This window comes from Agelaius tricolor, unplaced genomic scaffold (assembly GCF_023055355.1).
Source record: "Agelaius tricolor isolate 1412-34295 unplaced genomic scaffold, bAgeTri1.0.p SCAF_5, whole genome shotgun sequence".
In the NCBI taxonomy this organism is placed as follows: domain Eukaryota; kingdom Metazoa; phylum Chordata; class Aves; order Passeriformes; family Icteridae; genus Agelaius; species Agelaius tricolor.
The window spans coordinates 48,842,139-48,865,572 of record NW_027269265.1 but is presented as its reverse complement, the minus strand read 5'-3'; the positions used below and the strand labels follow the sequence as shown (position 1 = coordinate 48,865,572).

General features: G+C 40.4%; 1 protein-coding gene across 2 annotated transcripts in view; it reads right to left on the bottom strand.

Annotated features, from left to right (window-relative positions):
- SERGEF (secretion regulating guanine nucleotide exchange factor) overlaps positions 1-23,434 on the bottom strand; it is a 141,862-nt gene that overhangs the window by 44,189 nt on the left and 74,239 nt on the right. For both annotated transcript variants that reach the window (XR_011679304.1, XM_071427849.1), the window contains one exon: positions 19,133-19,169. Coding sequence is in view for 1 of the 2 variants with exons in the window: in XM_071427849.1 (XP_071283950.1) it covers positions 19,133-19,169 (37 nt within the window). In the remaining variant the exon portion in view is untranslated. The remainder of the gene's footprint in view (positions 1-19,132; positions 19,170-23,434) is intronic.

Sequence of the window (23,434 nt, the reverse complement as noted above, 5' to 3'; positions counted from 1 at the left end):
TTGCGAGTGGTGGGCATGAAAGTTCACGTGCCTGAACGCCCACATCAAGCCAGGCACAGGTCACTGCAGCACCTGTGTGCTCTGTAGCTTCATCTTCAACTCAGAGGTGTGGCACCAGTTTGGAAACAGGGCTCTGCTGGAGTTCTGGATGATGAGAACATTAGACTTTTGTGCTGACAGACCCTGGCCCCCAGGAGAGCACTGCATTTGGCCTGAGGCCATGGAGAAGGCTTCCAAAATTGATTGACAGCACTGGGATTATGAGTCTGTAGTTGATTAGAAGTGTGCAATATCACAGGGTGGAAAACTCAGAGTTTAAGGTTTTAGAATATAGTAATACATATAGAGCTAAGATGGAAGTTTTAGGGCAGTGGCTCGTCCTTTTTCTTCACCTTCTTCTTCACGGGTTTGGGTGGTATTATGTAATTGGACACAGAAGTCCAATTACACAAAAGTCCAACTGTGGACTTTGAGTGATTAGTTATTGGGTTCAAAGTGAAAATAATTTAGGTGTCATTTCTTGATTGCATAGTTTAGCCTTAAAAGACCTTGTAGGGAAAGATAGTTAGCCATTTTGTACCTTGTTAGTAGAACGCTGCAGAACTCACTGCCTGTCAGACTGTAACATAGATAAGAAAAAATAAACATTTGAGCCTGAACATGAAATATCATCTCGAGTGCTTTCAATCCCGACCTCAACAGAGAAGAAAAGAAGCCAAGAACCAGCAGGGGTCAAGGCTGGGAAGAGCACAAGTTGCTCCTCATGGTCAAAAAGTCACATTACCTCCTTTTCCAGGAAAGAAAAATCCTGGATGCTGAGGACCCACTGGAACTCGCACTGCTCAGAGTACACAGGAGAGTGCGCGAGGTTTTCAGCTCATATTCACACTTGGTGAAAAAAAAGGATCAGCTGCCACCTCACACTCAATTTTGAACATCTGCAAGCAAATGCTAAATCAGCAGGGTACCTCCCTTCTGCTGCCAGTGCTTTGCCTCATGCTCCCTCCTGTCTCTTTTTCCAGAAGTGCTACTTCAGTGAAGAGACCCCTTGGAAAGGCCCACGTTTCCTGACACCTCTGAGAGCATTTGGAAGGTGGACGTGTGATACAGGGGCCAAGTCTTCAGCTGCAAATCTGCCTCATCCTCCAGCAGCTGCAAAATTAAAAATAGCTGCCACAGGCAAACCATAACTGAAGATGAGAATGTTTGTTCCTTTATTTCAGGCTGATAATGGTGTCACTGTTGACATGTTTGGGCTCTGAAAGGAGCACTAATAAGGAAATGGACAAAATTATAAAGGCAGAATAAGGAACATTCTAAAATAGAAATGGGAAAATTACCCTCCTTTTAAATGTACATTGAAATTTTGACTAGCCACGACAAAATTATATGCTTATTTGGCTCTTTTGGATGAATTTCTTGCTAACTACAAGCAGAGCAATCATTTAAGGCAGTATTCTCAGCTCTTAAAACTGATGCTCACCCTGACCAAATGAGACAATTTTATCAGGTATCAGAATTATATGTGCTGTCATTGCCTCCTCGCGACTTGAGAAAAACATGGTCATAAGGAATGGAAGCTTATTATTGCAGAAATTATGCTCCAGCTTTTGGCCACTTCCTGACAAACTCCAACATTTACAAGATACTTTAGGTTCACAGAAAAGGGGCCTTCTGCAAGAATGAGAAATTACATTTCATCTAGTGTAGCTGAAGTATTACCTGTATTGTATATTACCTATACCATGTGCATTTTTCCTTGTATTATCTACAATTAATTTTGTGAGCCAAATAGGGGGTGTGGGGTGTGCACAAAGACTGCTGTGGAATCCACTTGCTTCATTCAGAAAACAGCAGTAGTTGCTACACAACTAAATATTGCAAGGGAGCTATTTGGGAAAGAGGTGTTACTTTCATTAGGTGAATCCCTGTGCATTAGTCACATATTTGTCAGATTTCCTCTATCACTAATTAGCCATGTAGTCAAACCTTGGGTAACCCAAGGTGAGTCCTGACTCTTGGGGCTGCAAGCCAGGTTTCTTAAAAACTCAGCATGGTAAGGAGCCATCAGCACCACTGAAATCTCCAAATAATTTCTGAGCTACAGCTCCCACCACTGTGCCACAGGGAACAGCTACCTCTGAAAGGGCCAGGTTCACTGAAAGGCTACCTGACATCCAGGAGCAGGAAAACTGCCAACTTAAAATTATCTGCATCCAACCATGAAAGGCATCTCTGGAGGCCTTTGGATAAACATCTAGAATATGCAAAATCAGATGCTGCTAAGCAGAAAAGCATCAGGCACAGTTTAAGTTGATCTACACACTCACAGATACATTTAATGATGTAATGAGGCATGCACCATGGCAGTGACCATTGACAATGTGCCCTTTCAAATGGGATCCCTGTCTGCTCTTTGGGTGAAGAGCCCAACCACAGATACACTGTGGATTGTGGAGGGCAAATTCCCCCAATAGGCAGTAATGGCAGCCTCAGGGCTGAGCCCTCTGTGCACAGAGCAAACCCAGTGCAAGGTCTGCACTCAGGCTCAAATTTAACCTGAAACCATAAATACAAACCTTAAATATGAAACTACCTTCTTTTCCTGGACATTGCTACATCCCAGGATAACCCCACAACTGGCACTTGGACTACAACATACCATATATGATTAAATAAAAAAAACTGAATCCTTTTGTCTGTCACTTCTGAGAGGATGTTCCTTTTAGTTTCATCACTGTACACTTAAATTGCATTGGAAGAGAAAGATATATTTCTAATAAAGGTCAGAAATCAGCGAGATCATCACGGAGACATAGTTACTCTGTATTCAGAGTTCAAAGAGAGCCTTGGTTTGAGATGAGAAGTCCTTTATGATACTAGACTTTTGGTCTAGTCTCTGTCACTCCTTTGTTAATTCTATTTGGGTACAACTGCCTCAGAAGCAAGAAGCTATGTAAGAATGAATTCTATGAGCTTTATAGAAAATAACCAAGATTTGCCAAGAGACACAGTGCCCACCTAAGTCCTCATGTGAATGCTCCTTGTTTTCAGGATTATAAAATGCACACTGTACAAATGCCAATCCAGCTATTTGTACACAAAGTACCTGACTATTGGAAATTGCATATCCCCCTCCTCTCATTTACACAAAGTTTTGACATGTTTAGACACAAATCCAGTACATTCCCCTCTTCTTGGTCATCCTTTATGATGCCTGTTCCAACCTGCTGTGATAAAGACAGAAGGCACAGCAAATCTGGCAGGAGCATTCTCAGAGGAGAAATGTCTTGCTTGTTTATGAGGAAGCTGAAGCACTTCCTGTGCTTTTCACAAACTTTTTTCCCCTTCTCCTTTGTTGCAGCTGTTGTGAACCAACCCACTGAGGAAGGCAGAGGCTCTGCACATGCTGGAGCCTTTCACTTATTTACAGACCACTGCTCCTTTTGTGCAATGCAGCTTGCAGTGCTCTGAGGGAACATCCACCGCCCTCAGTTATTACAGACTCCATTCCCTCTTTGTGGAGCACTGACTTGCACAAGGCAGAGTTGTTCCAGTTTGATTACCATGAAGAACAGCAGCACCAATGCATGACAGGAAAGCTGAGAGTCCCCTTAAGATGACTTTGTTTTACTAAAATCACAACATGGCAAAGTGCCAGTCTAAGATGGAAGAGAAAGCACAAATCCTGAGGAGCAAGAGATGCTGAGCTTTAAGAAGGCATCCAGTCACTATTAATACCAAACTAAAGCAGGTTTGGGAGAACACAAGATACTGAGAGGAAGACACCAAATTCACAAGGGTCAGACTAGATGAGTTATAAAGGAGTGCCTGATTACCACTGCCCTCACAAAAATATTAGAGATTCTAACTGCTTAAAATTCAGATCAAAGGCTCAGCTGTACGTTTGCTGAAATTATTAATTGGGCCATCTTATACCCTCTGAAAAGGCATTCATCAGGATCTCAGATTGTTCCTTGTGCCCTGCAGAGAAATCTGTTCCCCCTCTGTTCCAGAGTGATCCATCTTACTGCAAGTCATCTGTCACCAAATGGTTTCATGTGAACAGCTGTATAACTTCCCTGTCACCTCTCTGCCTGTCCAAAATACACAGAATGATGCACCTGAACTTTTTAACTGGGAATCACACTGACAAAACTTGGAGGATCATCAAAATCAGCTACACTCAACACTTTTCAGTGAGCAGGATGGATAAGCAGTGCAGATAGCAGAAAACAGGAAGGCTGAAGTTACTTAGCAGTTCCCTTGGAACCCTACATTAAAAATGGCCTGAGAATCTCTCTTACCTTGAGCATCTCTCAGATTCTTCAGAAAAAAAGTAAAAAGGAGTGAGAAAACTAAAAACTATTTTATCCCCTTTTTAAAATGGCTACAAATTGGGGGAATCTCAGAACCAGACCCAGAAATCCTTAAAAATACTTTATATAATATTCTAGACTAGCAGCCTAACCTTCTCAGGAAAGGAGATTTAACATTATTTTAATTTAAGTATTAATATTTTATATTATTGTAACATGGACAGAAAATAAGTTAACTTATTGCACTGTTAATGTGCAATAGTTAATGTTAATGTTTGCACATTAACACTGTTAATGTTAATGTGCAAACAAGGAGCATTCACATGAGGACTTAGGTGGGCACTGTGTCTCTTGGCAAATCTTGGTTATTTTCTATAAAGCTCATAGAATTCATTCATTCCTTCTTGCTTCTGAGGCAGTTGTACCCAAATAGAATTAACAAAGGAGGGACAGAGACTAGACCTGGAACATGAGTGAAAAAGAGACAACTTTGAGATGTCATTCCTGTACATGTGGTTTCACATCTTTCAGACATATCAATCTGAATGTAAATGGTTCACAAGCCCAGATCAATACCTCATATGTATGTTCAAACTTATCCAATTGTTTCTTCTAAGGGCTGAAGTATTAAATGCCTGTGTCTGCCTGGCTCTGACATGAGAATTTGCAATTCTAGAATGAAGGGGCTGCAATCTGGATGGAAAGTAGGAAGCAATTGAGAAGTGCTACCATCCTGCACCACCAGAATATGAAAACAGTAAAACTTTGAAAAGAGATACTCAAAGACAGTGAACAATCTGATACATCACAGTGAGCCTGTTACTACTCACTGTGATGAAATCCAGCCTGCCTTAAGAACTCAGGAAGGTGGGTGTCCAGAAGACATGCATGTACAATAAATGACTAATCTTAAAATAATCCTAAAAACCTTGGCTGAAATCACCCCAATTCCACACAAGTGCCATGTGTCCCATTTACCAGGGAAGCGTGCACCAGAAACATTCCAGAGCAGGAGGATGACACAGGTTCACTAACTCTGAAAGAGATCAGTATTAAGCTAATATAAACATTTAAAAATTGATGGTAGCCAAGGGAAACCTACTCATCACAGTTCCATGAGGGCTTTTTGGATATTGTGCTTGTTAGGGACAGCCTAACAGCTGAACTCCAGCTCTTCCAAGCCACAGAACAGCTTTTTAAAAATGTAAATAATTTTTTTAAATGCCAAGTCAGATGGATCATTGCACCATGCACTACAAACTTAACTTTCCCACTGTATACTAAGGTATGACATGGTTTTCCATTTCTTTCAGCATAGTTTCTCTATACTTAGGAACAGAGAATGTGCCCATGAGATTGGCCTCAAGTTGAGCAGGAAAAATGTAATTAGATGGAAGTAACTCCTGCTTAACATTTTTTGCCTAAATTAAGGGAATAAAACTAATTTTTTTAACTTCTGTGTTTCAAAATGCCTTTCACTGTCATGTAGGGAATACCAAAGAGAGGAGTGTTATCTTATAGAAAGTATTTATTCACCAAATTACAGCTTTTCAGTACTGCAGCATTATCAACATTTTACTGTCTTGGCCAGGGGTTTAACAACTTAAAATATGATTCAACCCGACTCCAAGTTTAATTCTTCTAGCCAACACAAATGCAGCCAGTAGACTATTTTACAGTGCTGTATAACAGATAGGAAATCAGCTCTTCACAGGACAAAATACTTGCTTTGTGCCTTTATAGAGGCAGTGCAGTCATTCCCCCGGATAAAGCAGAGAAGCTGGACTTCAAAAAAGCTTTATCTACACACTTCTCACCTATATAATCTCTTTCTTACCTGTCCTACACATTTGCAAGGAGATCACAAAATTCTGACTTAGAATTTTTGCTTAGGTTTTAGAGGAGAGAAGCACATATCCTAAGACTTTACACTGAACAGTAAAGCATGCTTGCAGACAGCCAAGGAATGAGGATTTAGAAAACCCTGTTAAGAGAGGAAAAGAAAACCATCAAATTCATGGCCACATGAAACCCAACAAATGTGTGATGAGGGTAATCTGGAGTGCCCAAAGCAGCATAGAGTGAGACACAGTGACTCAAGCAGAACCTCAAGGGTTTAGCTCCCCTGGATATTCAGCACTCTGAGCTGTGGAGCCTGAAGGCTCAGCACCTCCAGCAGACAAAGTCCTCTTGATTTCTGCTGCCCTTGCCTCAAATAGCCAACCAAATTCCAGCTATAAAGAAAGCATAAGCACATTTACTACCATTATTTTGTAGGTGACTGCACAAAGAGCCAAACTATCAAAAACAACCCTGGAGTTCTCTAATCCTTAACTCTCCCAGGCAGAGATCACCAGCTGCAGGCATAAGGGTGAAACTTGGCACATTCATTTCCAGCCAAGACAATTACCAAGTCTGAGCTCCAGTCCTGGGGACTTCAATGAATGCACAAAGTCCCTGTAATAATATAAGTTTATCATTCTTAAGGCTTTAACTGCTCACACTGAATTTGCAAGTCAGCATCAGGCAGAAGAAACCACAAAACCTTTGCAGATGGAAACAATCCTCAAAGTTAATGCACAGTCTCTGAAGCAGGATATTTCAAAACGAGGGACATTTTGTACTTCAGAAGACTCAGAGAGCATCCATTACAATTATGATACTTCATTGGTAAGTACCCTAATTACACTGAAAGGAAAAATAACCACCAACCCCACTCTCGTTCGATTTCTGGCATTTAATTCACTTGCTGGGGAATCTCTTTGCTTAATAGGTATTTATGCTATTTTCCTTGCAAAGCACATGTTGCCATGGAGCACTGATCACAGGCAGAAGTAAATGATTCTGCCTTTTTGAACTGCACAGCCTTCACTTGAGGTGCTCTATCTTACTACCTGTCAGCTTTAACCTTTTGCTAAGCACACAGGGCAAAACTAGAGTGAGCTGTGGTTATATTTGTTTTGATTTTAGTGAATGGTCTCATCCAAAAGCTACTCTTAAAAGTCTTCCCCATTTTTCACTGGCACTTTGCTTTGACAGAATGGAGTTTCCTTTCCCCAGAGTGAGAAGGTGGCAGATGGGAGAAGGAGGAGGATCCAAGCAGACAGAGAAGTATTGCACAAGACACATGCTGAACTTGTCAACAGAACAAGATTTCTTTACTACAGTGCTTAAAAAAATTAAAGTGCCAGCTTCTTTACTCAAAAAATCTACAGAGCTACACAATAGCATTCAGGCTTTTTTATTTAAGGGTACCCAGAATCTACCTAGGATGAATCTTGCCTTGCAGTTAACTTGATCAACAGCATAGTAGCGAGACTGAAGGAATCTGAGTGACAGCAAACCATCATACTACTCCTGCTATAAATGGCAGGAAACACAAGGTTTGCATAGAAGCAGAATACATTTGGATTCCTGCCTCCTTTCATTGGTAGGTGGCAAGATGAGTCTTGGGCCAGAAAAAACCCTTAAAAATAGGTTGCATGACCTCAGAACAAGGATACTAATTCCTGATACCTTTAACATTTTTTCTCTTTTGAGCCTAGAGAAATAAGTTCATGTGAGCTTTAAGGCTATGGCTGGCCAGGTGCACTGAAAAAAGCGGCACAGACTAACCTGGTCCTGTCTGCAGGCTCCAATCTGGCACAGGGAGACTCACAGCTGGCTGCTTCCTGCCTGGCATTTCTCCACGGGAGAAGAAAAGAACTGCTACTGGGACTAAAGGAAGACTCTAGCTTAAATAAACACATCTAAAAGCTGCCTCCAGTATGAAACCTTTCAATAGTCACCAAGAAGTCTCACAATTAAGGAGACTAAGGTCATGTTCAATGACCACAAATCAGATGGTGAGTCCAACAACCCATTGTAGAACACAGACACTGGTGACAATTTTCCCCTCCTCTGGACAGAAGTAACACAAATAAAGTAAATACTTTTCTTGCCTAAGCAAACATCTGCTTCTCAAAAGGGCCAGAATCATCCATGCACTGAGTCTGCATCATAGAAAACCAGTGAGTACTTCAAATTTGTCACACATCACACATTATCCTGCATGCTCAATGTGAAGCACACATTAACATGATCAACTCATATGCAACTGGTATTTCTGAAATAAACCCTTTTGGAGGCCTCAGTAACAGAGCTTTCCTTGAAGTAAAGGTCTCAGATTTGATCTATCAGCAAGGAACAGTAACAAATTATGAATTATTCCTATCAAAACTAGGGAACAATTTATTTTACAGGAGTTGCAAGCAAGCATTTATTAAATCAATATCACCAAAAAAAAAAAAATACACCTTGAAAAATGTAACAGCTACCAAGATTCTGTTAATAGAACAAAATCCAGCAGGCTATACTGGAAAAAAGTTCTTACCCCTTGAGCATACATACATCTTTCACAACTACCACATCACACACCAAGTGTCCCATGTGCTCATTTAGAAGTACAACATGTTGCAGGCCTTTAAGAGATACACCTTTCATCTCATTCAATTTTAGAAGACTGTGAAATGTTCATAAATCAAAAAAAAAAACCAAAAAGTGCAGTGCATAAGAGGAAACAGTTCAGGAGGAAAAAATAGGAAGTTTGAAAGCCAAAGCAAACTATCTTTCAAGGCAAGTGAGCTTCCTACTCAGAATTATATGATTAGTGTTGCTTGTCATCCTTCCCATTTTCTGAGATGTCTCAACTCAGCAAGATAGCAGCTGGTGTCACTGAAAACCAAAAGGCATAGGGAAGCCAACCTCCAGTTTAATATCAGACATTCAGCAAAGCAGCTGCTTACTTGTTCAATCTTTTGGCAACTCAAATTTGTCACCAAGGTCATGGCAAACTAGTTATTTTTTTTTTATTAATTTAAAAACGCCTAAAGGAGGGGAAGGGGAGATGATTAATGATGTATCCTGATAAAATAATTCTTTCATGTTTGACTGAATTGCTGTTCTGAGCATTATCCACAAGGAAAACAAAAAGAAAACTCATCAAGTTCCAAATCCTTTCTACTCAAAAGTCTTAGCTGACAGAAATTCTTTTCTACTGAGAAAACTGGCACCTGAAACCTAGCCATGTACATCCTAAACTCATCTGAAAAGCACCATGTCTGGCATTACAGCATGTGTCATGGGCAGTGGCACTCTGGGGGATTCTCTTTTACAAGGTGATAACAGGAGATCTGCGAACAGCTTGTAGGGTTTTCAGTCACTAGCACTGCAGGTCACATAACATCCAAACTGAGAGTGTGCTACATCTTTGCTAAATTCCCCAGAGGAACAGGGGTCTGGAAAGGCCAAAGAGGGGCCATAAAGGACATGGAGATCATTCTCACAGCTGGGATAAGTACTTGAAATGTCATTGTGGTACAGCATCCCCTGAGCTGCCTGAAGGTACTCCAAAAAGAGGTGCACAAAAGAGCAGACATGGTGGCCAGGCTCCCTGGGTGTAACCTCCCGCTCACTGAACAACTCACATTAAAAAAATTAAAGTGAATATGACCTGTGAATAAGAGCAGAGCTAAAGCTGGATTTCATGTTTGTTATGGGCTTGTTTGGAAGCTTCACTGTCCCACCCTGGGCTGGTGATCCCCACCATAACCACTTCCCAGTAATCCAGTCATTTGTTCCAATACAAGGCTACAGGGCAGGGATAGCATAAGATGCTAAATCTGGACAAAGGAAGATAAAGCCTATAGCATGAATTCCTCGCATCATGCAAAGGTCCTCCTAGACAACATTTAATTTAGCAAATCAGGGCTAGAATAAGTACAAACAAAGTTCATACCGGGATCAATACATCCTATATTATCTTCTCAAAGTAATTATTCCATTCGATTTGTAGAGGGGAGGAGGATGTAGGCCAGAACTAAGCTAGGGAAAATGTCACTACCTCATCTGAAAAATCTACCAGGAAGGCCTCAGCACACTGTTTTTTAAAATCATTACATTTCATGTGTGTTACTGCTGGTGGTGGTGGTTGGATTTTTTTGGTTTTGAGAACACTGACAGATGTGCTGCCATCCTAGCAAGTTCAGAGCTATCAAATACTCAGGCAATAGAGGCATTTTGCTCCTCAAAGACTGATGGGCACCAAGACCTGCATATGTGGCAGTAGTCTCTCACTTCATACAGCTCCCTACTAACCACAGTTATGTTTGAAGCCTCACCATAAACAAATACAACACGCCTGACATGAGTCCTATGTGATTTACTTGTTCACCAGGAATATATCAACCCTTCTCACTGCTCCATGAGGAATGGTAAATGTTGTATGCTAAATACCTCTTAAAATCCTATTCATATAGCTTTCAGTCCTTCACACTTTCTCACAGTTCAAATAAGACCAACAATCTAAAAATAAAATTATGTGAAGACATTTCTCAGAAATAATAAAACTTCCAGTTCAGCCTGGTTGCTCCTCAGAGACTCTGAAAAAAAAGCACAGGAAAAAGCACAATAGTGAAATGGGTCTCAAAAGCATTTTTAATTTTAATTACTTTGTTACCTACCTTCTATAAAGAAGCACTTGAGTGAAACAAGTTCAAAAAGCAAGGACAAGTAAAGGGTAATTTTTATAAATATCCCAACTTTTAATCTCTTTTAATCTCTTTTCATTTGACTTTTTTCACCTAATATTTTTCTTAAATACTTATCTCCCTAAAACAAATGATTTTTAATAAAATTCTTTATTTTTACCCAGAAAGTTTGCTCTAGGCTTGCAAGCCTGAAGAGCTTCTTCTTTGTTATTAGCAGTAAAATAATCTTGCCTGTCAGCTAATACCTCAAGATTTTCTCCACTGCAATTTCAACTACCTTCAAATTCCAAGTCCCAAATCCTAAAGCAGGAAAAGAGGATCTACTCTTATGGAAAGGTACAAAAACAATTCTCCACCCCACCTTGGCTTACAAAAGCTTCAGGAAGGCCTGCTTTGATGTGTGCATTTAGCCCTGTGCAGTTACAGCCACACAGAGCAGTGCTGGCCCAGAAGTGTCCCTGTTTCACCAGCAGCCTGGCAATATTTCCCATATATCTTTACCACACCATCTCTCAGACCCATGTCACTGTCAGCATCCCTGCCTTCAGCTTTGGCTCTTCAAAGATTTTCCTGACCTTCACAACTGAAAGAGAACAGCAAAACCATATGACCAAAACACACTGCAAAATCCAAAAACTGGGCAGCAAACACGACTTTTAAAGTGCATTTGTGATAAAAACAACTCACAGCTCTGAAAACCCCTACTTCAATCTTTTTATTATGCAGAAAGCTACCCAGAGTATTTAAGATGGTGTTAGTAATAACACACACACATGCACAAAATATCAAAAGGAAAAAGCTTCAGAGATTATTCACTCAGAGCATGTTACAAAGCTGGTCACAAATATCTACCCATGTGCTGAGAGAAAAATTTCTTAGTGCTCCATAAAGGATCTGGCTAGTGACTACACACTGACACAGGGGTGTCAACCCAAGGTTCTGTAGCAAGATATTCCCTCCTGGAGAGCCACAAATCTCCCAGCAGGGTCAGGGCACTCCTCATGCCAGCTTTCTAAATAAAAAACAACTTGCCCTCCTGCCAGCCAGCCATTTAGCTGCAAAATTTCTACTCAGTGATACACTTAGAAGGTAAAGTTAGGCTGTATGTACAGAACTCAGAATTACCAGCACAGCTCACTGCAGAGCTGCTCAGCAGAAGGGCACCCAAGCCTTAATTTGTTGCCCTTCCAAGTGCTTTGAGAGCTGCTTTGCTGGGCTTGTGCTTTCACTTGGGTGAACACCTCTCCCACATGCTCCAGATGACTCCCTGAAGCCAGACATTTGTCATTCCTTGTACTTCATTTCATAGCCACCAAACACTTAACCTCTCTTTAGTGACCAAGGGTGCCTGGTTTTGGGACTCCTGTTTGCTTCCTTGAAAATTCAGGTAAATATGCCTTAGATATGCCTTGGAAGTATTGTTCTTCTACTTCAAAGCAATTGCTCTGCTTAGAGCCTGTGAGTAAACAAATATGATAAAATCTGATTTGTTCTCTAAATTCGCAGTATCCATCCAGTGAACCCTCTGACAAAGCACTGCAAGCACCTGTACTGCAGCTCCCACTCTCAAGAGTCTTATCATCCTCTGTGATTTTCCAAAACCAGGCGGAAGGACTTTTCCTTTCCACAAATACTTATGAGGAAGGGCTCCCTACTCACTGAGCTTCAAGCAAAAATTCTTGCTTGGTAGCACTGGCTGGTTGTTTGCTGTCTTCCCCTGACAATTATCTCCTCTGGCTGCCACTCCCAGTTCCAGCTGGATGGGTTCAGCTGTCGCCAGAGGTTAACACTGCTCCCTTGCCTCTCCTCCATCTCCAGGAGGGCTCTTGACACAGCAGATTTATCCCTGTGGATGTGATGCAGTGTCTCAGGAAACAGACTGACAGCACACAGCAGCTCAGCTCTAGACAAACTCTAAGCCGACCCCACGGTGATATCCAAAGTTCAGGGGAAAATTTTACAAGAACCATAAGCTTTTTGTACAGCAAAAAAATTACAGCTTTTATCTTCAGAGCCTGCCTAAGCAGCTCTGCATCTGGTAGCAGCAGGAAACCACACTGTAAACAATATGACAAGCACTACATTATTACCTGTTTATATGCTAAATGATATAAATTAAGATAGAGACACACACACCACGACTAATTATATTTTAAAACTGCTTCTCTGAGGGGAAGGGAAGTGATTGCAACTATTATTAGTTGCAATGCAATACTAAAACAAAAATAAAAATCATGTCTCTTTACTCTAGGCAGTTCTAAAATACACTAAGAGGCAGTTCTTATTCCAAAGATTTCACAAGGTAAATTGACAAGCCACACAGAGAAAAGAAGCTGAACACAGCATTCCAGAGAGTTAAGTCACCCAAAATATGCATCAATACAGTGACAAAGCCTGCAAGAGAAGGTAGCTGCAAAATCTGGACTTCATTTCAGTAACAGAAGATGCAGTTCAGTCAGATCTTATCCTAAACTCTGGAGTTTCTTTTTAGGGAGTCAATGCAATCCTATTTTCTCCTGTGAATCTAATTAGCTTTTCACAGCAAAATATCCATCCTTTCCTATAGCCAGCAGCCACTGACTTCAGACAATTCAGTTGGTACAAAGCCATTTTTAGCCCCGTCAGAAGGCTTTTCCAAATGCTCAAATTAGCATTTCCTCATTTCTCTCCTCATCACCTTACACCCACAAATTCTTGAGATAGTTGGCAACTTGGCTTTCCATTAGCCTTTGGAAAAGAAACACTAAGAGATCAGAGGATCAGATTTTTTGAGTATAACCTGCTGAAAATAACTAAATAATCAGACTTCTGAAATTTGAAATTCAATTTCAGCTTCCATCTTACCAGAAGAACAATTAGTTTGCCTGGAGCACCAACAGTATACAAAAAAGAAACACAAAATGAAGAGATATTTTAACAACTCACTGTATCTAACCATGACAGGAAAACTGTGATGCCAAATCTATAACCAGCTATATCCAAAGCACTCAGGTGATCAGGTAATGATAGGTATGAGGATGATTCTTCTCAACAAATATAACCAAAGGAGCTTATATTCTGAAGAGCTATTTTAACAGTCAAAGCCACATTAAGAGCTAGATGACATACGAAATGGCTCTGCCAGAGAATAAATTTAGAAGGTCGACATATAACCCGCATGAAAATGACAACAGTGATGGTTACTCGAAGTCCTGCCAGGTGCCCTTTAATAAGCAGAGAATGTGATTAGTGCTGCAATGCAAAGAGACAGCATGCTGCAACATGACTCCATGCTGGTCTGCCAGGAAACCTTTACAATACAGTCCCTGGCTGCACTGGGATTTTTCATGCATAATAAATAAAGCAACAGACTAGCAGACTTCAGGCTCCTTGCTGAACACCAGTGCCCTCCTCTGTGTACGCTGAAGATTCCTCCAACCACCACAGCAACAGAGGGAATTTATGATTTTTCTCCTCGTGACAGACTGCTGAGTCCCCCGGGCCCAATGTCAGACACAGGACTCTGTCTGCTGCTCGGCAGGGCAGCTGTGAACAGCTAAATAACACTGTCAGCACAGGGCAGGGATCCGTCCCTCAGCCTGCACGGCCTCCCCTCCCCACTGCTGCTCACTCTGCCACAGAAACACATCTTCCATCATCTCTTACAGCCCTTCCACAGCTGATGCTTTGTACAATGATTCAGTTGGAATCATGGAACCAAACCATGGAACTCCATTAAAAGAACAGAACCCTGCTAATTAAGAGGTACTGACTTGCACGTAGGAACCCTTCAGCTTCCTTTATCAAAAAACAGAACCAAAGTGTTTGGGATGGCATTAACACCACCACCATTTTAGGATGGGTATCACCATCTCCCTAAGGTTTGATTAGGGTGATACACATTTAGGATGTGTATCACCATCTCCCTAAGGTTTGATTGCTTTGACCATAGCTCATAATTGCTATGTTCTTCCAGCTCAGGAATATAAAAAGAAAATCCCAACAGAGCACGGAGTAACAGCTCTTTTACTGCCCCTCTAACTCTACTGCATACTTTAATTCAGACCATTTGAGTGGAAGGATGTCTAATCCTAATTTTCTCTACAAAGCCTATTCTTCCATTAAATTTAGTGTTGGGTTTTACTCTCCAACTGCACCTTCAGAAGGATGTGAATGCCCATGTTGTGATATTTACAGCTGTGATTGCACATGAACCACAGAAGACAAAATCCTGAAGCTTGTTCTAATTCACACAAAAAAAGGCAATGGGAGACAAAACTAAGCCTCTTCTGGAAGGGCCTGTGGTTTAGCAGAAAGTTGAGAAGTGATTTTAAAAATGTAATGCTGCTGCACTGAACATACTGAAACTCTGTGTGACCAGCCAGGGCCTTGTCTCCTCACATGTCACCTGTACTTCCATGTGCAAAACACTCTTATGGTTGGGTGGCCACCTTGGGCCTTTGGGGCTCATTTTTATTGTTTTAACACTAATTACACAGTGCCCTCTCCACTATCATTAATCATGTGGGTTAAGCAGCACTGAGTAAGTAACCTGAATAGGGAAAAAGCCAAAGGAGAGAGAAGCATCAAATGAGTAACAATGACATGAATCACAAAGCCCAATTTCTCCTTGTGAACACCACTGCACCACCACCACTTGCACTGACAGTGCCTCTGTGGTGTGGGTCACCACACAGCAGTGCCCAAGTCAGGATCTGGGGACTATCTCACTGAAGGATGTTTTAAATCTTCCATGCAAGAAAACAAGCAAAGTCAGAATCCACTGTGCTGACTATGAAAGTGCAAGAAAAAGCTTTTTGCACTATCTGAAGTAGCCACATGTCCCAACACTTATCCCCTTCAAAACACCACACCAGAAAATGTTAACTTGAAAGATCCACGTCTTTCTCTTCCAAACAAACAAACTCCCCTTTGAAGGCTCCTTTAAAGTTGGACTTCAACAGAAGCTAATTAGCTTTTAAAACAAGCACTCCTCCCTACATCTCTTCCAGTATCTTTTGTTTAAAAGATTTTCATTAGTTTATACAGGTTGAGAAAATTACTAAAAGCAAGACCAAAAAGACTTTGGGGAGACAGACTACAGAACTGTCATCCTTGTAATGATTTTTGGGGGTGTAACTCCCTCCAGGAGGCTTGAATAAAATTCCATGGTTTAATTTTTACTAAAATAAGACACATGCATTTGGAGGTTCTTCATGGCATTCTGTCCTGTGCTCTGTGGTTGCAGCACAGTCAAGGCATTGCTGCATTTAATAGCATCTCTACTTCTGCACAGTTAATATTGATTGATTATTTAAGCTGCAGCATTGCATGAGCTACATGTTCTCTTAAAAGATAACTATTCTCTTTTTCAAAAAGGGAGCATCAGATTCTTACTGGGGAGTTGGTAGAAAACTGATAGGAGCCCTCTCCATAAATACTGGTTTTAAACACAGGCTCTTTAGGATAATAATCAAACCTCCTTACCTTTTCAGTGCTGAAAACACTATAGACCTGGAAAGAACCAGCTTTTCTTTCCAGCCCTAAACCTGGAAAGAACCCAGCTTTGTCACAGTGATTTAGTTCCATTCTGTATTTCAGTCATTCAAAGAGTCTGTCTCAGTATCACCAAGTTCAGCACTAGCATTGCAGGTATCACATTCAGGTAGCAAATGCTCAGTAAGTACATACAAAGTTTTCAGTGTAGCAAGGTGTTTTTCAGATATGTTATACAACATTTATTAAATAACTACCCATTTATTTCAGTACAAAAATAGGCTGGCTCCTAAGATGATTAATCCTTGATTGAGGTGAAAAGTGCAAGGTCTTCTCTTAACAGGCAAGGATTTTTGTTCTCAAGTGAAAAGTCATACAAACATAAAAAATATTACAACACTTACAAGTTTTAGAATTAATTTCACAGTACAAGCCCAAATGAAGATAAAGTTTTCAGCACGAGCTAGGAGTGAAGATGTTTACACTTTTTTACGAACTAATAGCAACTTTTAACTCTTTAAGTTTAAAAAAGCAGGTACATTTCAAGACAACCTACATCTCATTCTCCTTTATATCAAACATTTACTTCATTATGAAAGCCAAATGAAAACCAAAATACTACCAATATAGCCCTAAAAAAAGGAGCAAGAGCCATCACAGTGAACAGAACAGAAAAATTCTGCACTGACTTCAGTAGCAGAAAGCAAGAAAAGAGAATTCAAATAACTGAACTGTACAAATGGATGCAGACTATATAAAGTCACATGAAAAAACCTAACTGCTTGCTAGCCTTACAAATCAAACAGCTTGTATCACCAGCAAGATGATTGGAACACTACTTCAGCATTTGTGGAATGAATCACAAATCCAGCCTCTCCGTCCTAAAAATCTTTCTATTTAAAAGATGATGCAACAAACAAAGCACAAGCACATTTGTATATACAACCAGAAATACTGACTTGAATATTATACTGTTAAAGGCCTTTCAGTTTACCTGTCATACTGAACTTGAATTATTTCAGTTTAAAAGTCAATCACTCAAGCATTTACTAATTAAGAAAGACATGGCTGATATAGTTGTTATAAATGAACGCTGCTTGAATGATAAGTCATTAGAAAATTGTAGAATCAAGTAGACACATTCATGGAAATCTGTGTGATATCTTTTAAGAAGTATAACAGCTGACAACTTTGAACCAAGAATGCCCAGTGATCAGAGAAATCTTACCACAGAATGTTCTAAAAAGTCAACCTTTTAAAAACATATGTAAAATTCAATTCAGGGGAAATTGTATCATAGTTCTTTAGTTCAAAAAATTTGCAACATCACATTTCTGTTGTCCTTAAAATAAAATTGACTGGCTTCCAGCACTGATAATTCCCCCATTGAATTCAATGAGCATAGCATGCAGCTTAGATAGGCATATGGTGTTCTTTACATATGCAAAGTTCTTCGTTTATTGTAACTTTCTTCTAGAATTTCTTTCCCCAACCCATTTTTTCCAGAGATTTCTGCCTAGAAGGCAGAAAGCTTAAAAGGACATAAGCAGAGAGAAGGTTGTTCAAACTCAATGCTTTGCTTTCATGCACACTGGAGGAATCTGCCAGCAGCACATTTTTACTTCATCAATTCAGCAAGAAACAAGATTGCTCTTCAGTCGACATTCAGAAGCACCAGCCTGACAATTAATACAGGCATGTGACACTGAACAAGTAGGGAGAAGGTAAAAGGAAAAATCTTTTCTTAAATCCAGCCATAAACTTAATGGCATTTAACAAGTTCACCACAAGGTTTAACTGGAGAAGGATAATTAGGAAATACACTACAGCAGATATGGAAATATAGAAAATGCCACCTTTGTGGCCACTTAACAGAACCTGAAAAAATAGTGCACGGAAAGCAGGTTGAATATCAATAGCTGCTTTTCTCTACCTCTGTCAAGCTACACTTAGAAAATTAAGGAAATTCTTTACTTGACACCTCAATGCATCAGTCACAACAATCAAAAACATCTACATGGATGGAGTGCTGCTTCATTTCCAGCTCTCATTAGCACAGAATTCCTTTCTTCATCTGTCTTGTCCTGTCTATTAATGGGGATAATTATGCTGACCTCGTTTATAAAGCACTCGAAAATCTACAGTTAAAAATGTTCCTAAACAAGTAATTACATATAATAGCAATCATGTATCAAACTTCAGTTATCAACTCATCACATGAAAGCAAGAATCCGATTGTTCCTGGAATTAGACACAAAATTCAATTTCTGCACCGACATTAGCTTCCTAGTACTTCTATCATTATTACTACAGCTGCATTATGCTAAAATGCACTAAAGAACCTGTCTACCACTGACTGACATTTTGAAGATTTTCCAAGCTTTGAACAACAAAAGACCCAGGACTCTTTTCAGCAATAATTTCCATGTTAATAATTTCCATCTTGTTAAACAGAGATACTTTTGACCAGCATCAAGCTTAGGTGCTATTCTGAATCTGCAGCCTGGATTGTTGCAATGGCTCCAGGCTAAAGCAGGCTGTAACACTTTGCAAATGTATTTTCCTGTTACATCCATCAACCCCTCCCTCCTTACAGGGGCTGGTCTACAAGGCCACAATTTCATCACCAGCACTTACTGTCACCAGTTTCTCTTCTTCTTTCCTCTACATCTATATGTTACTTTCCTCCTTTCAGCTGCACACAATGCCCATAATCATTCAGTATGTTTGATGTACATATTTTTCTTTCATCTTGTGCTACTAAAAATGAAAAAAAGGTGAGAGGATTTGTAATAAAATTAAGCTACTTACCAACTATTGCCAGATTATGCTCTGAGCCGCATGCAATCTGAAAAAGAAATATGAATGACTAAATCAGAACCTGCCTACCAGAAGGAAGACAGTCACAATTATGACAGGAAATTAAAAATTAACCTGAAACAAACAACTACAGTTTTTAGGATGCAAAATCAAGGTTGAAGTGTTCTCACTCTTAAATGGAATTTCATTTGTAGCCTCACTTAGGTGCTTAGTGGCAGGAGTGCATGATTGTTTGTTTAATAAAGAGGTATTTTCTTTTCAAAATACAGACATTTCAACCCTTTCAAGCAAGACTGGCCATGATTCTGCAAAAACATCACACCTTTGACAACACCCACTGGATCCAAGAGGCACAGAGCAAACACAGATTAAGCCATACAGAAGCAGCTGGGAATCAAAAGGGTGATGAAGATTTCCATCTCTCTTACCTATACTGTTTTTCCAGCTGACCCCTGCGGAACTGCTCAAAGCATACAGGTTCAGTGTGATAAACCTGATGTAATATGATCCCTACAGTCATTTGTCTAGAATGGAGAAAAACTACCCTGGGACTCCACCCTTCTGTTAGCTCTTTAATGATGGAAATCAGTTACAAATTTCTTTTCAAAGCAAACTTATGGTTCAGGTATTTTTCATCCTTCTTTGTAGCTGCTGTGAACATGTCTGATGTTTAAGTTGCTTTGGTGTACTGAGTTTTTGTAAGTTGCCCACCAATGATGGTAACACAGGCACCCAGAGCAGCCCCCTGTCCTTACTGCCAGGGCTTGTCTTTGCTACAGAATTTCTTTTGCAAGGTCACTGCTGGCATAATTGTCTGATGTAAGAGACTTCACTTCACACAAGGTTACTCTGCTGAGTGTCCTCAAGTTTTTAATTTAAATAAAAGCAACCCCCTCAAAATCCTGTATCCAGTTCACTGTCTTGAAAGTACTTGCCCATTATACCTAATACTGAGCTGGAGAAAATTAATAAGCACATTCTTCCTGAAGAATATTTGCAATGGCAAAACATAATACAGGAGTATGTGCTCAATTATATTAAAAACTAGAAGTCCATACCATCAAAAGTTTATATGGTTGTGTGCATGCATAACTCTATAGCTTTTACAGCCAGAGAAACAGCTATAATCACCTCCATGTCTGCAGAACATAAAACCATAGAAGTTAATAAAACAGGCCTTGTGCTCAGCTCACTGTGCTTGAGAATTTACTGGTGAAGAGATACCCAAGACTGACACACTGAGTAGCTTGAGCTCCTGTGTTACAAATGAGCACCACAATCACTACTATGCACATTTTACTAGTGTCACAACTGCTACATGAAAACATTATGGCAAAGCCATCCTAACACAACAATGGCAAGGAAGAAGAAAAAGACTCTTTAGAATAAAGGTGCTTAGACAACACATTAAAGCATTTGGGAAAACAGGGCAAGAAAAATAATTCAAGTGACAGCACATTCCAGCATGGCCTCATCTTCAGAAAAATCAAGACAAAGCAGCAGGAAAAGCAATGCCTTTGCAAGAGCACTAGCAGGACTGCATTGAGTCCTTTATTCCACAATACTGCAGACAGGAAAAGCTCCAAGTCCCAGCCACTAAAATACCTAAATCACTGCCATATTCCACATCTCTATCCTTACCACTAGACTGAGCCCTACACAGCAGCAGGGCTGGTTCCTAATGCCTATTTACTGGCTAATGCTCCCACCTGTGCTTCTCAGGCTTATAAGCTGATGCCATGGCAACAAGATCCACACATGGAAGCACATGCAAAGGCTTTCTAGCAAAAAAAGCAAAATTCTCCTCTTCACCAAGTGCTGAAAATTGGATATATTGAAGTCGCTGCTAATAGAATAAATAAATTTTATCTGAGGTGTGAATAATCTTGGCTAATTCCCTCGGAAATACACTGACACAGGCAGAGATTCAAAAGCACTGGCACAAAAGAACTGCTCAGGCTGGTGGCTGACACTGCCAGGACCCGCTCCAGAAACACTACATTAAAAAAAAAAGGAGAAAAAAAAAGCCCCACACGAACAAGGTGTTATTTAGATTGTAAAAAACCACCCCTGACAAAGAAGCTTTTTTTTTTTTTTTTGCTACATCCAATAGCAGCAGGTACAGAGCCTGCAAAGCAGATAAAAGAATGCTGGTGATCTCAAACAGCTTTGCTCATGTAGCTGTTACTCTGGCCACCATTCAGAGCTCCCACCAGCCAGCCATCAGGCTGTGAGGAACTCAATCAAATTGCTGTGTGACACAGACTGGCCAGCCCTGGGGAGCTGCCCCCAAGGCAGCCCCTCATGGCCAACATGCTGCAGCTCTGGGGCTGATGGGGTACAACCTACTGCAAAGCACAAAAACACCTCTTCTGGGGGGTGAAAGGCACCTCAGTGACGTGCCAGCTTTAACTGGAACCAAGTCAAGTGGTTCTGCTGAAGGCAGTGCCCTGGATTCACCCTCGACAGCCCAGAGCAAGGACAGCACACACCCTGTACCAGCAGCAGTTCTGTGCTCCAAAGTAGAATTTGCCCAATTTAGAGCACAAGGTTCACCACACCTCTGCCTTATCACAGGGTGTCACCACCTGACAACACAGACTGACTTTGTCGGAACCCCCAGATTAAAAAAAACCTTAGAGAGCTCTAAATTTAGCTTTCTGGAACACCTTGTCCATCATCCATGCTCCTTGCTGCAGGCTATACCATCCACCCACAGGATTCCTGCTGGCCTGCACACCTATGCCTCTGGAGCTCAGGAGGGACCACACCACAGAGGTGAAGCAAGGCTGCCACAGCTTAACGTTCACTAAAGCCTTGCAGGTATTCCACAACATCTTTCATACAATAAAGTTTAAAATGTGGCACCCCTTCTTCTCTGTGACTCCCCACAACAGGCAACAATCAGCCAAGAGTGATTGATTTGCTGGTACAAATACAGACCAGCCAGAGAACAGCATTGCTGAACAGATACTTTATGCTTCCAGTAGATGTAATAAACTCTTCAGTCAGTGCAGGTCACTGGGAGAAGCCTGGTATTTACTGCAGCAACTATAATTTTCTGGCTACTTCTCTTCTGTCCCCACCCCCAATGCGCTGCAGAGAAATTAAATTCCAACAGACATCTGCATGCTTCCAGTAGGTTAGTACATTCAGGGATGCTTATAAACACACAATAATGCTTTCTAATTGGGCAATAATTTTACATTATGTTTTAATTGAAGAAAAAAATCACTAAACTTAATGACAAATCAGAGAGACTGCTACTGAGCAAAGCATTCTGTGAGCTCAAGAAACACAACTCCCTACACAGTAAAGAATTCACACTAAAGTTCTCAGTTTGGAGGGAAATTGGAGAAGTTGTGAAGGATATTGTGTTCTCTATATAATGATCTCAAGGTACGTGACAAACGTCTGTAAGGCAGGCAAAGAATGCTTAGGGACCATTTCACCCAGAACTTATTTACCTTATTATCTGCGCTCTTTCAACCATACATAAATTGTTTGTTTCTTCCCTTAAATTGTGTGCTAGCAAGCTGTTTTGTACCTAGCAATGGCTGTGGTTCAGATCCATCCATCCATCCAGAATTAACACGTCTGGTGTAGGCAGCCAAGGGACCAGCATTTTATTAATCATAAATAGTATGATAAATAGCATCATCACAGACATAAACTGCAAGGATGGTGAGGAAAGACCTTAGCACAGCAACCACAAACTCTGGGCAAAACACCAACACCTTTCTGCAGCCTACATACATGCTTATGGCCCAGTCCTCACAAAAATTAATTGACTGAATGTAAAATCAATGGGTTATGCAAAAAAGAGAAAAATATTTTATTCTTAAGTGAAATATTTTATATCTTAAAAACACTGCATGAAGAAGGAAAATAATGTTTAGCACATGTTATATAAACATTCCCATATATACCTGGGTGTGTGTGTATAGATATAAAAAAGAATGTATATGTATATATATATATATATATATATATATGTGCATATTAGGAAAAGAAGGTTATCTACTACACAAGATATTTATCAGGGAAGAAAGTTCAGACAAAACATTTTCTGTCTGGGATAAAGATCTCACCTTTGCAGACAGCAAACCAACACATACAGGACAAGACTCCTGTGGATATTTAGACATGCAGTCTCCCTTGGATTTCAAAGGTAATTAAGAGACAAAAACACCTTTTGCCAACCATCCCCTAAGGGACTTCCGAGTACTGTAACAAAACAAGTCTGACAAAGTGTATAAAAATCCAAGTTTCAGGCTAGTACCATGACCACAA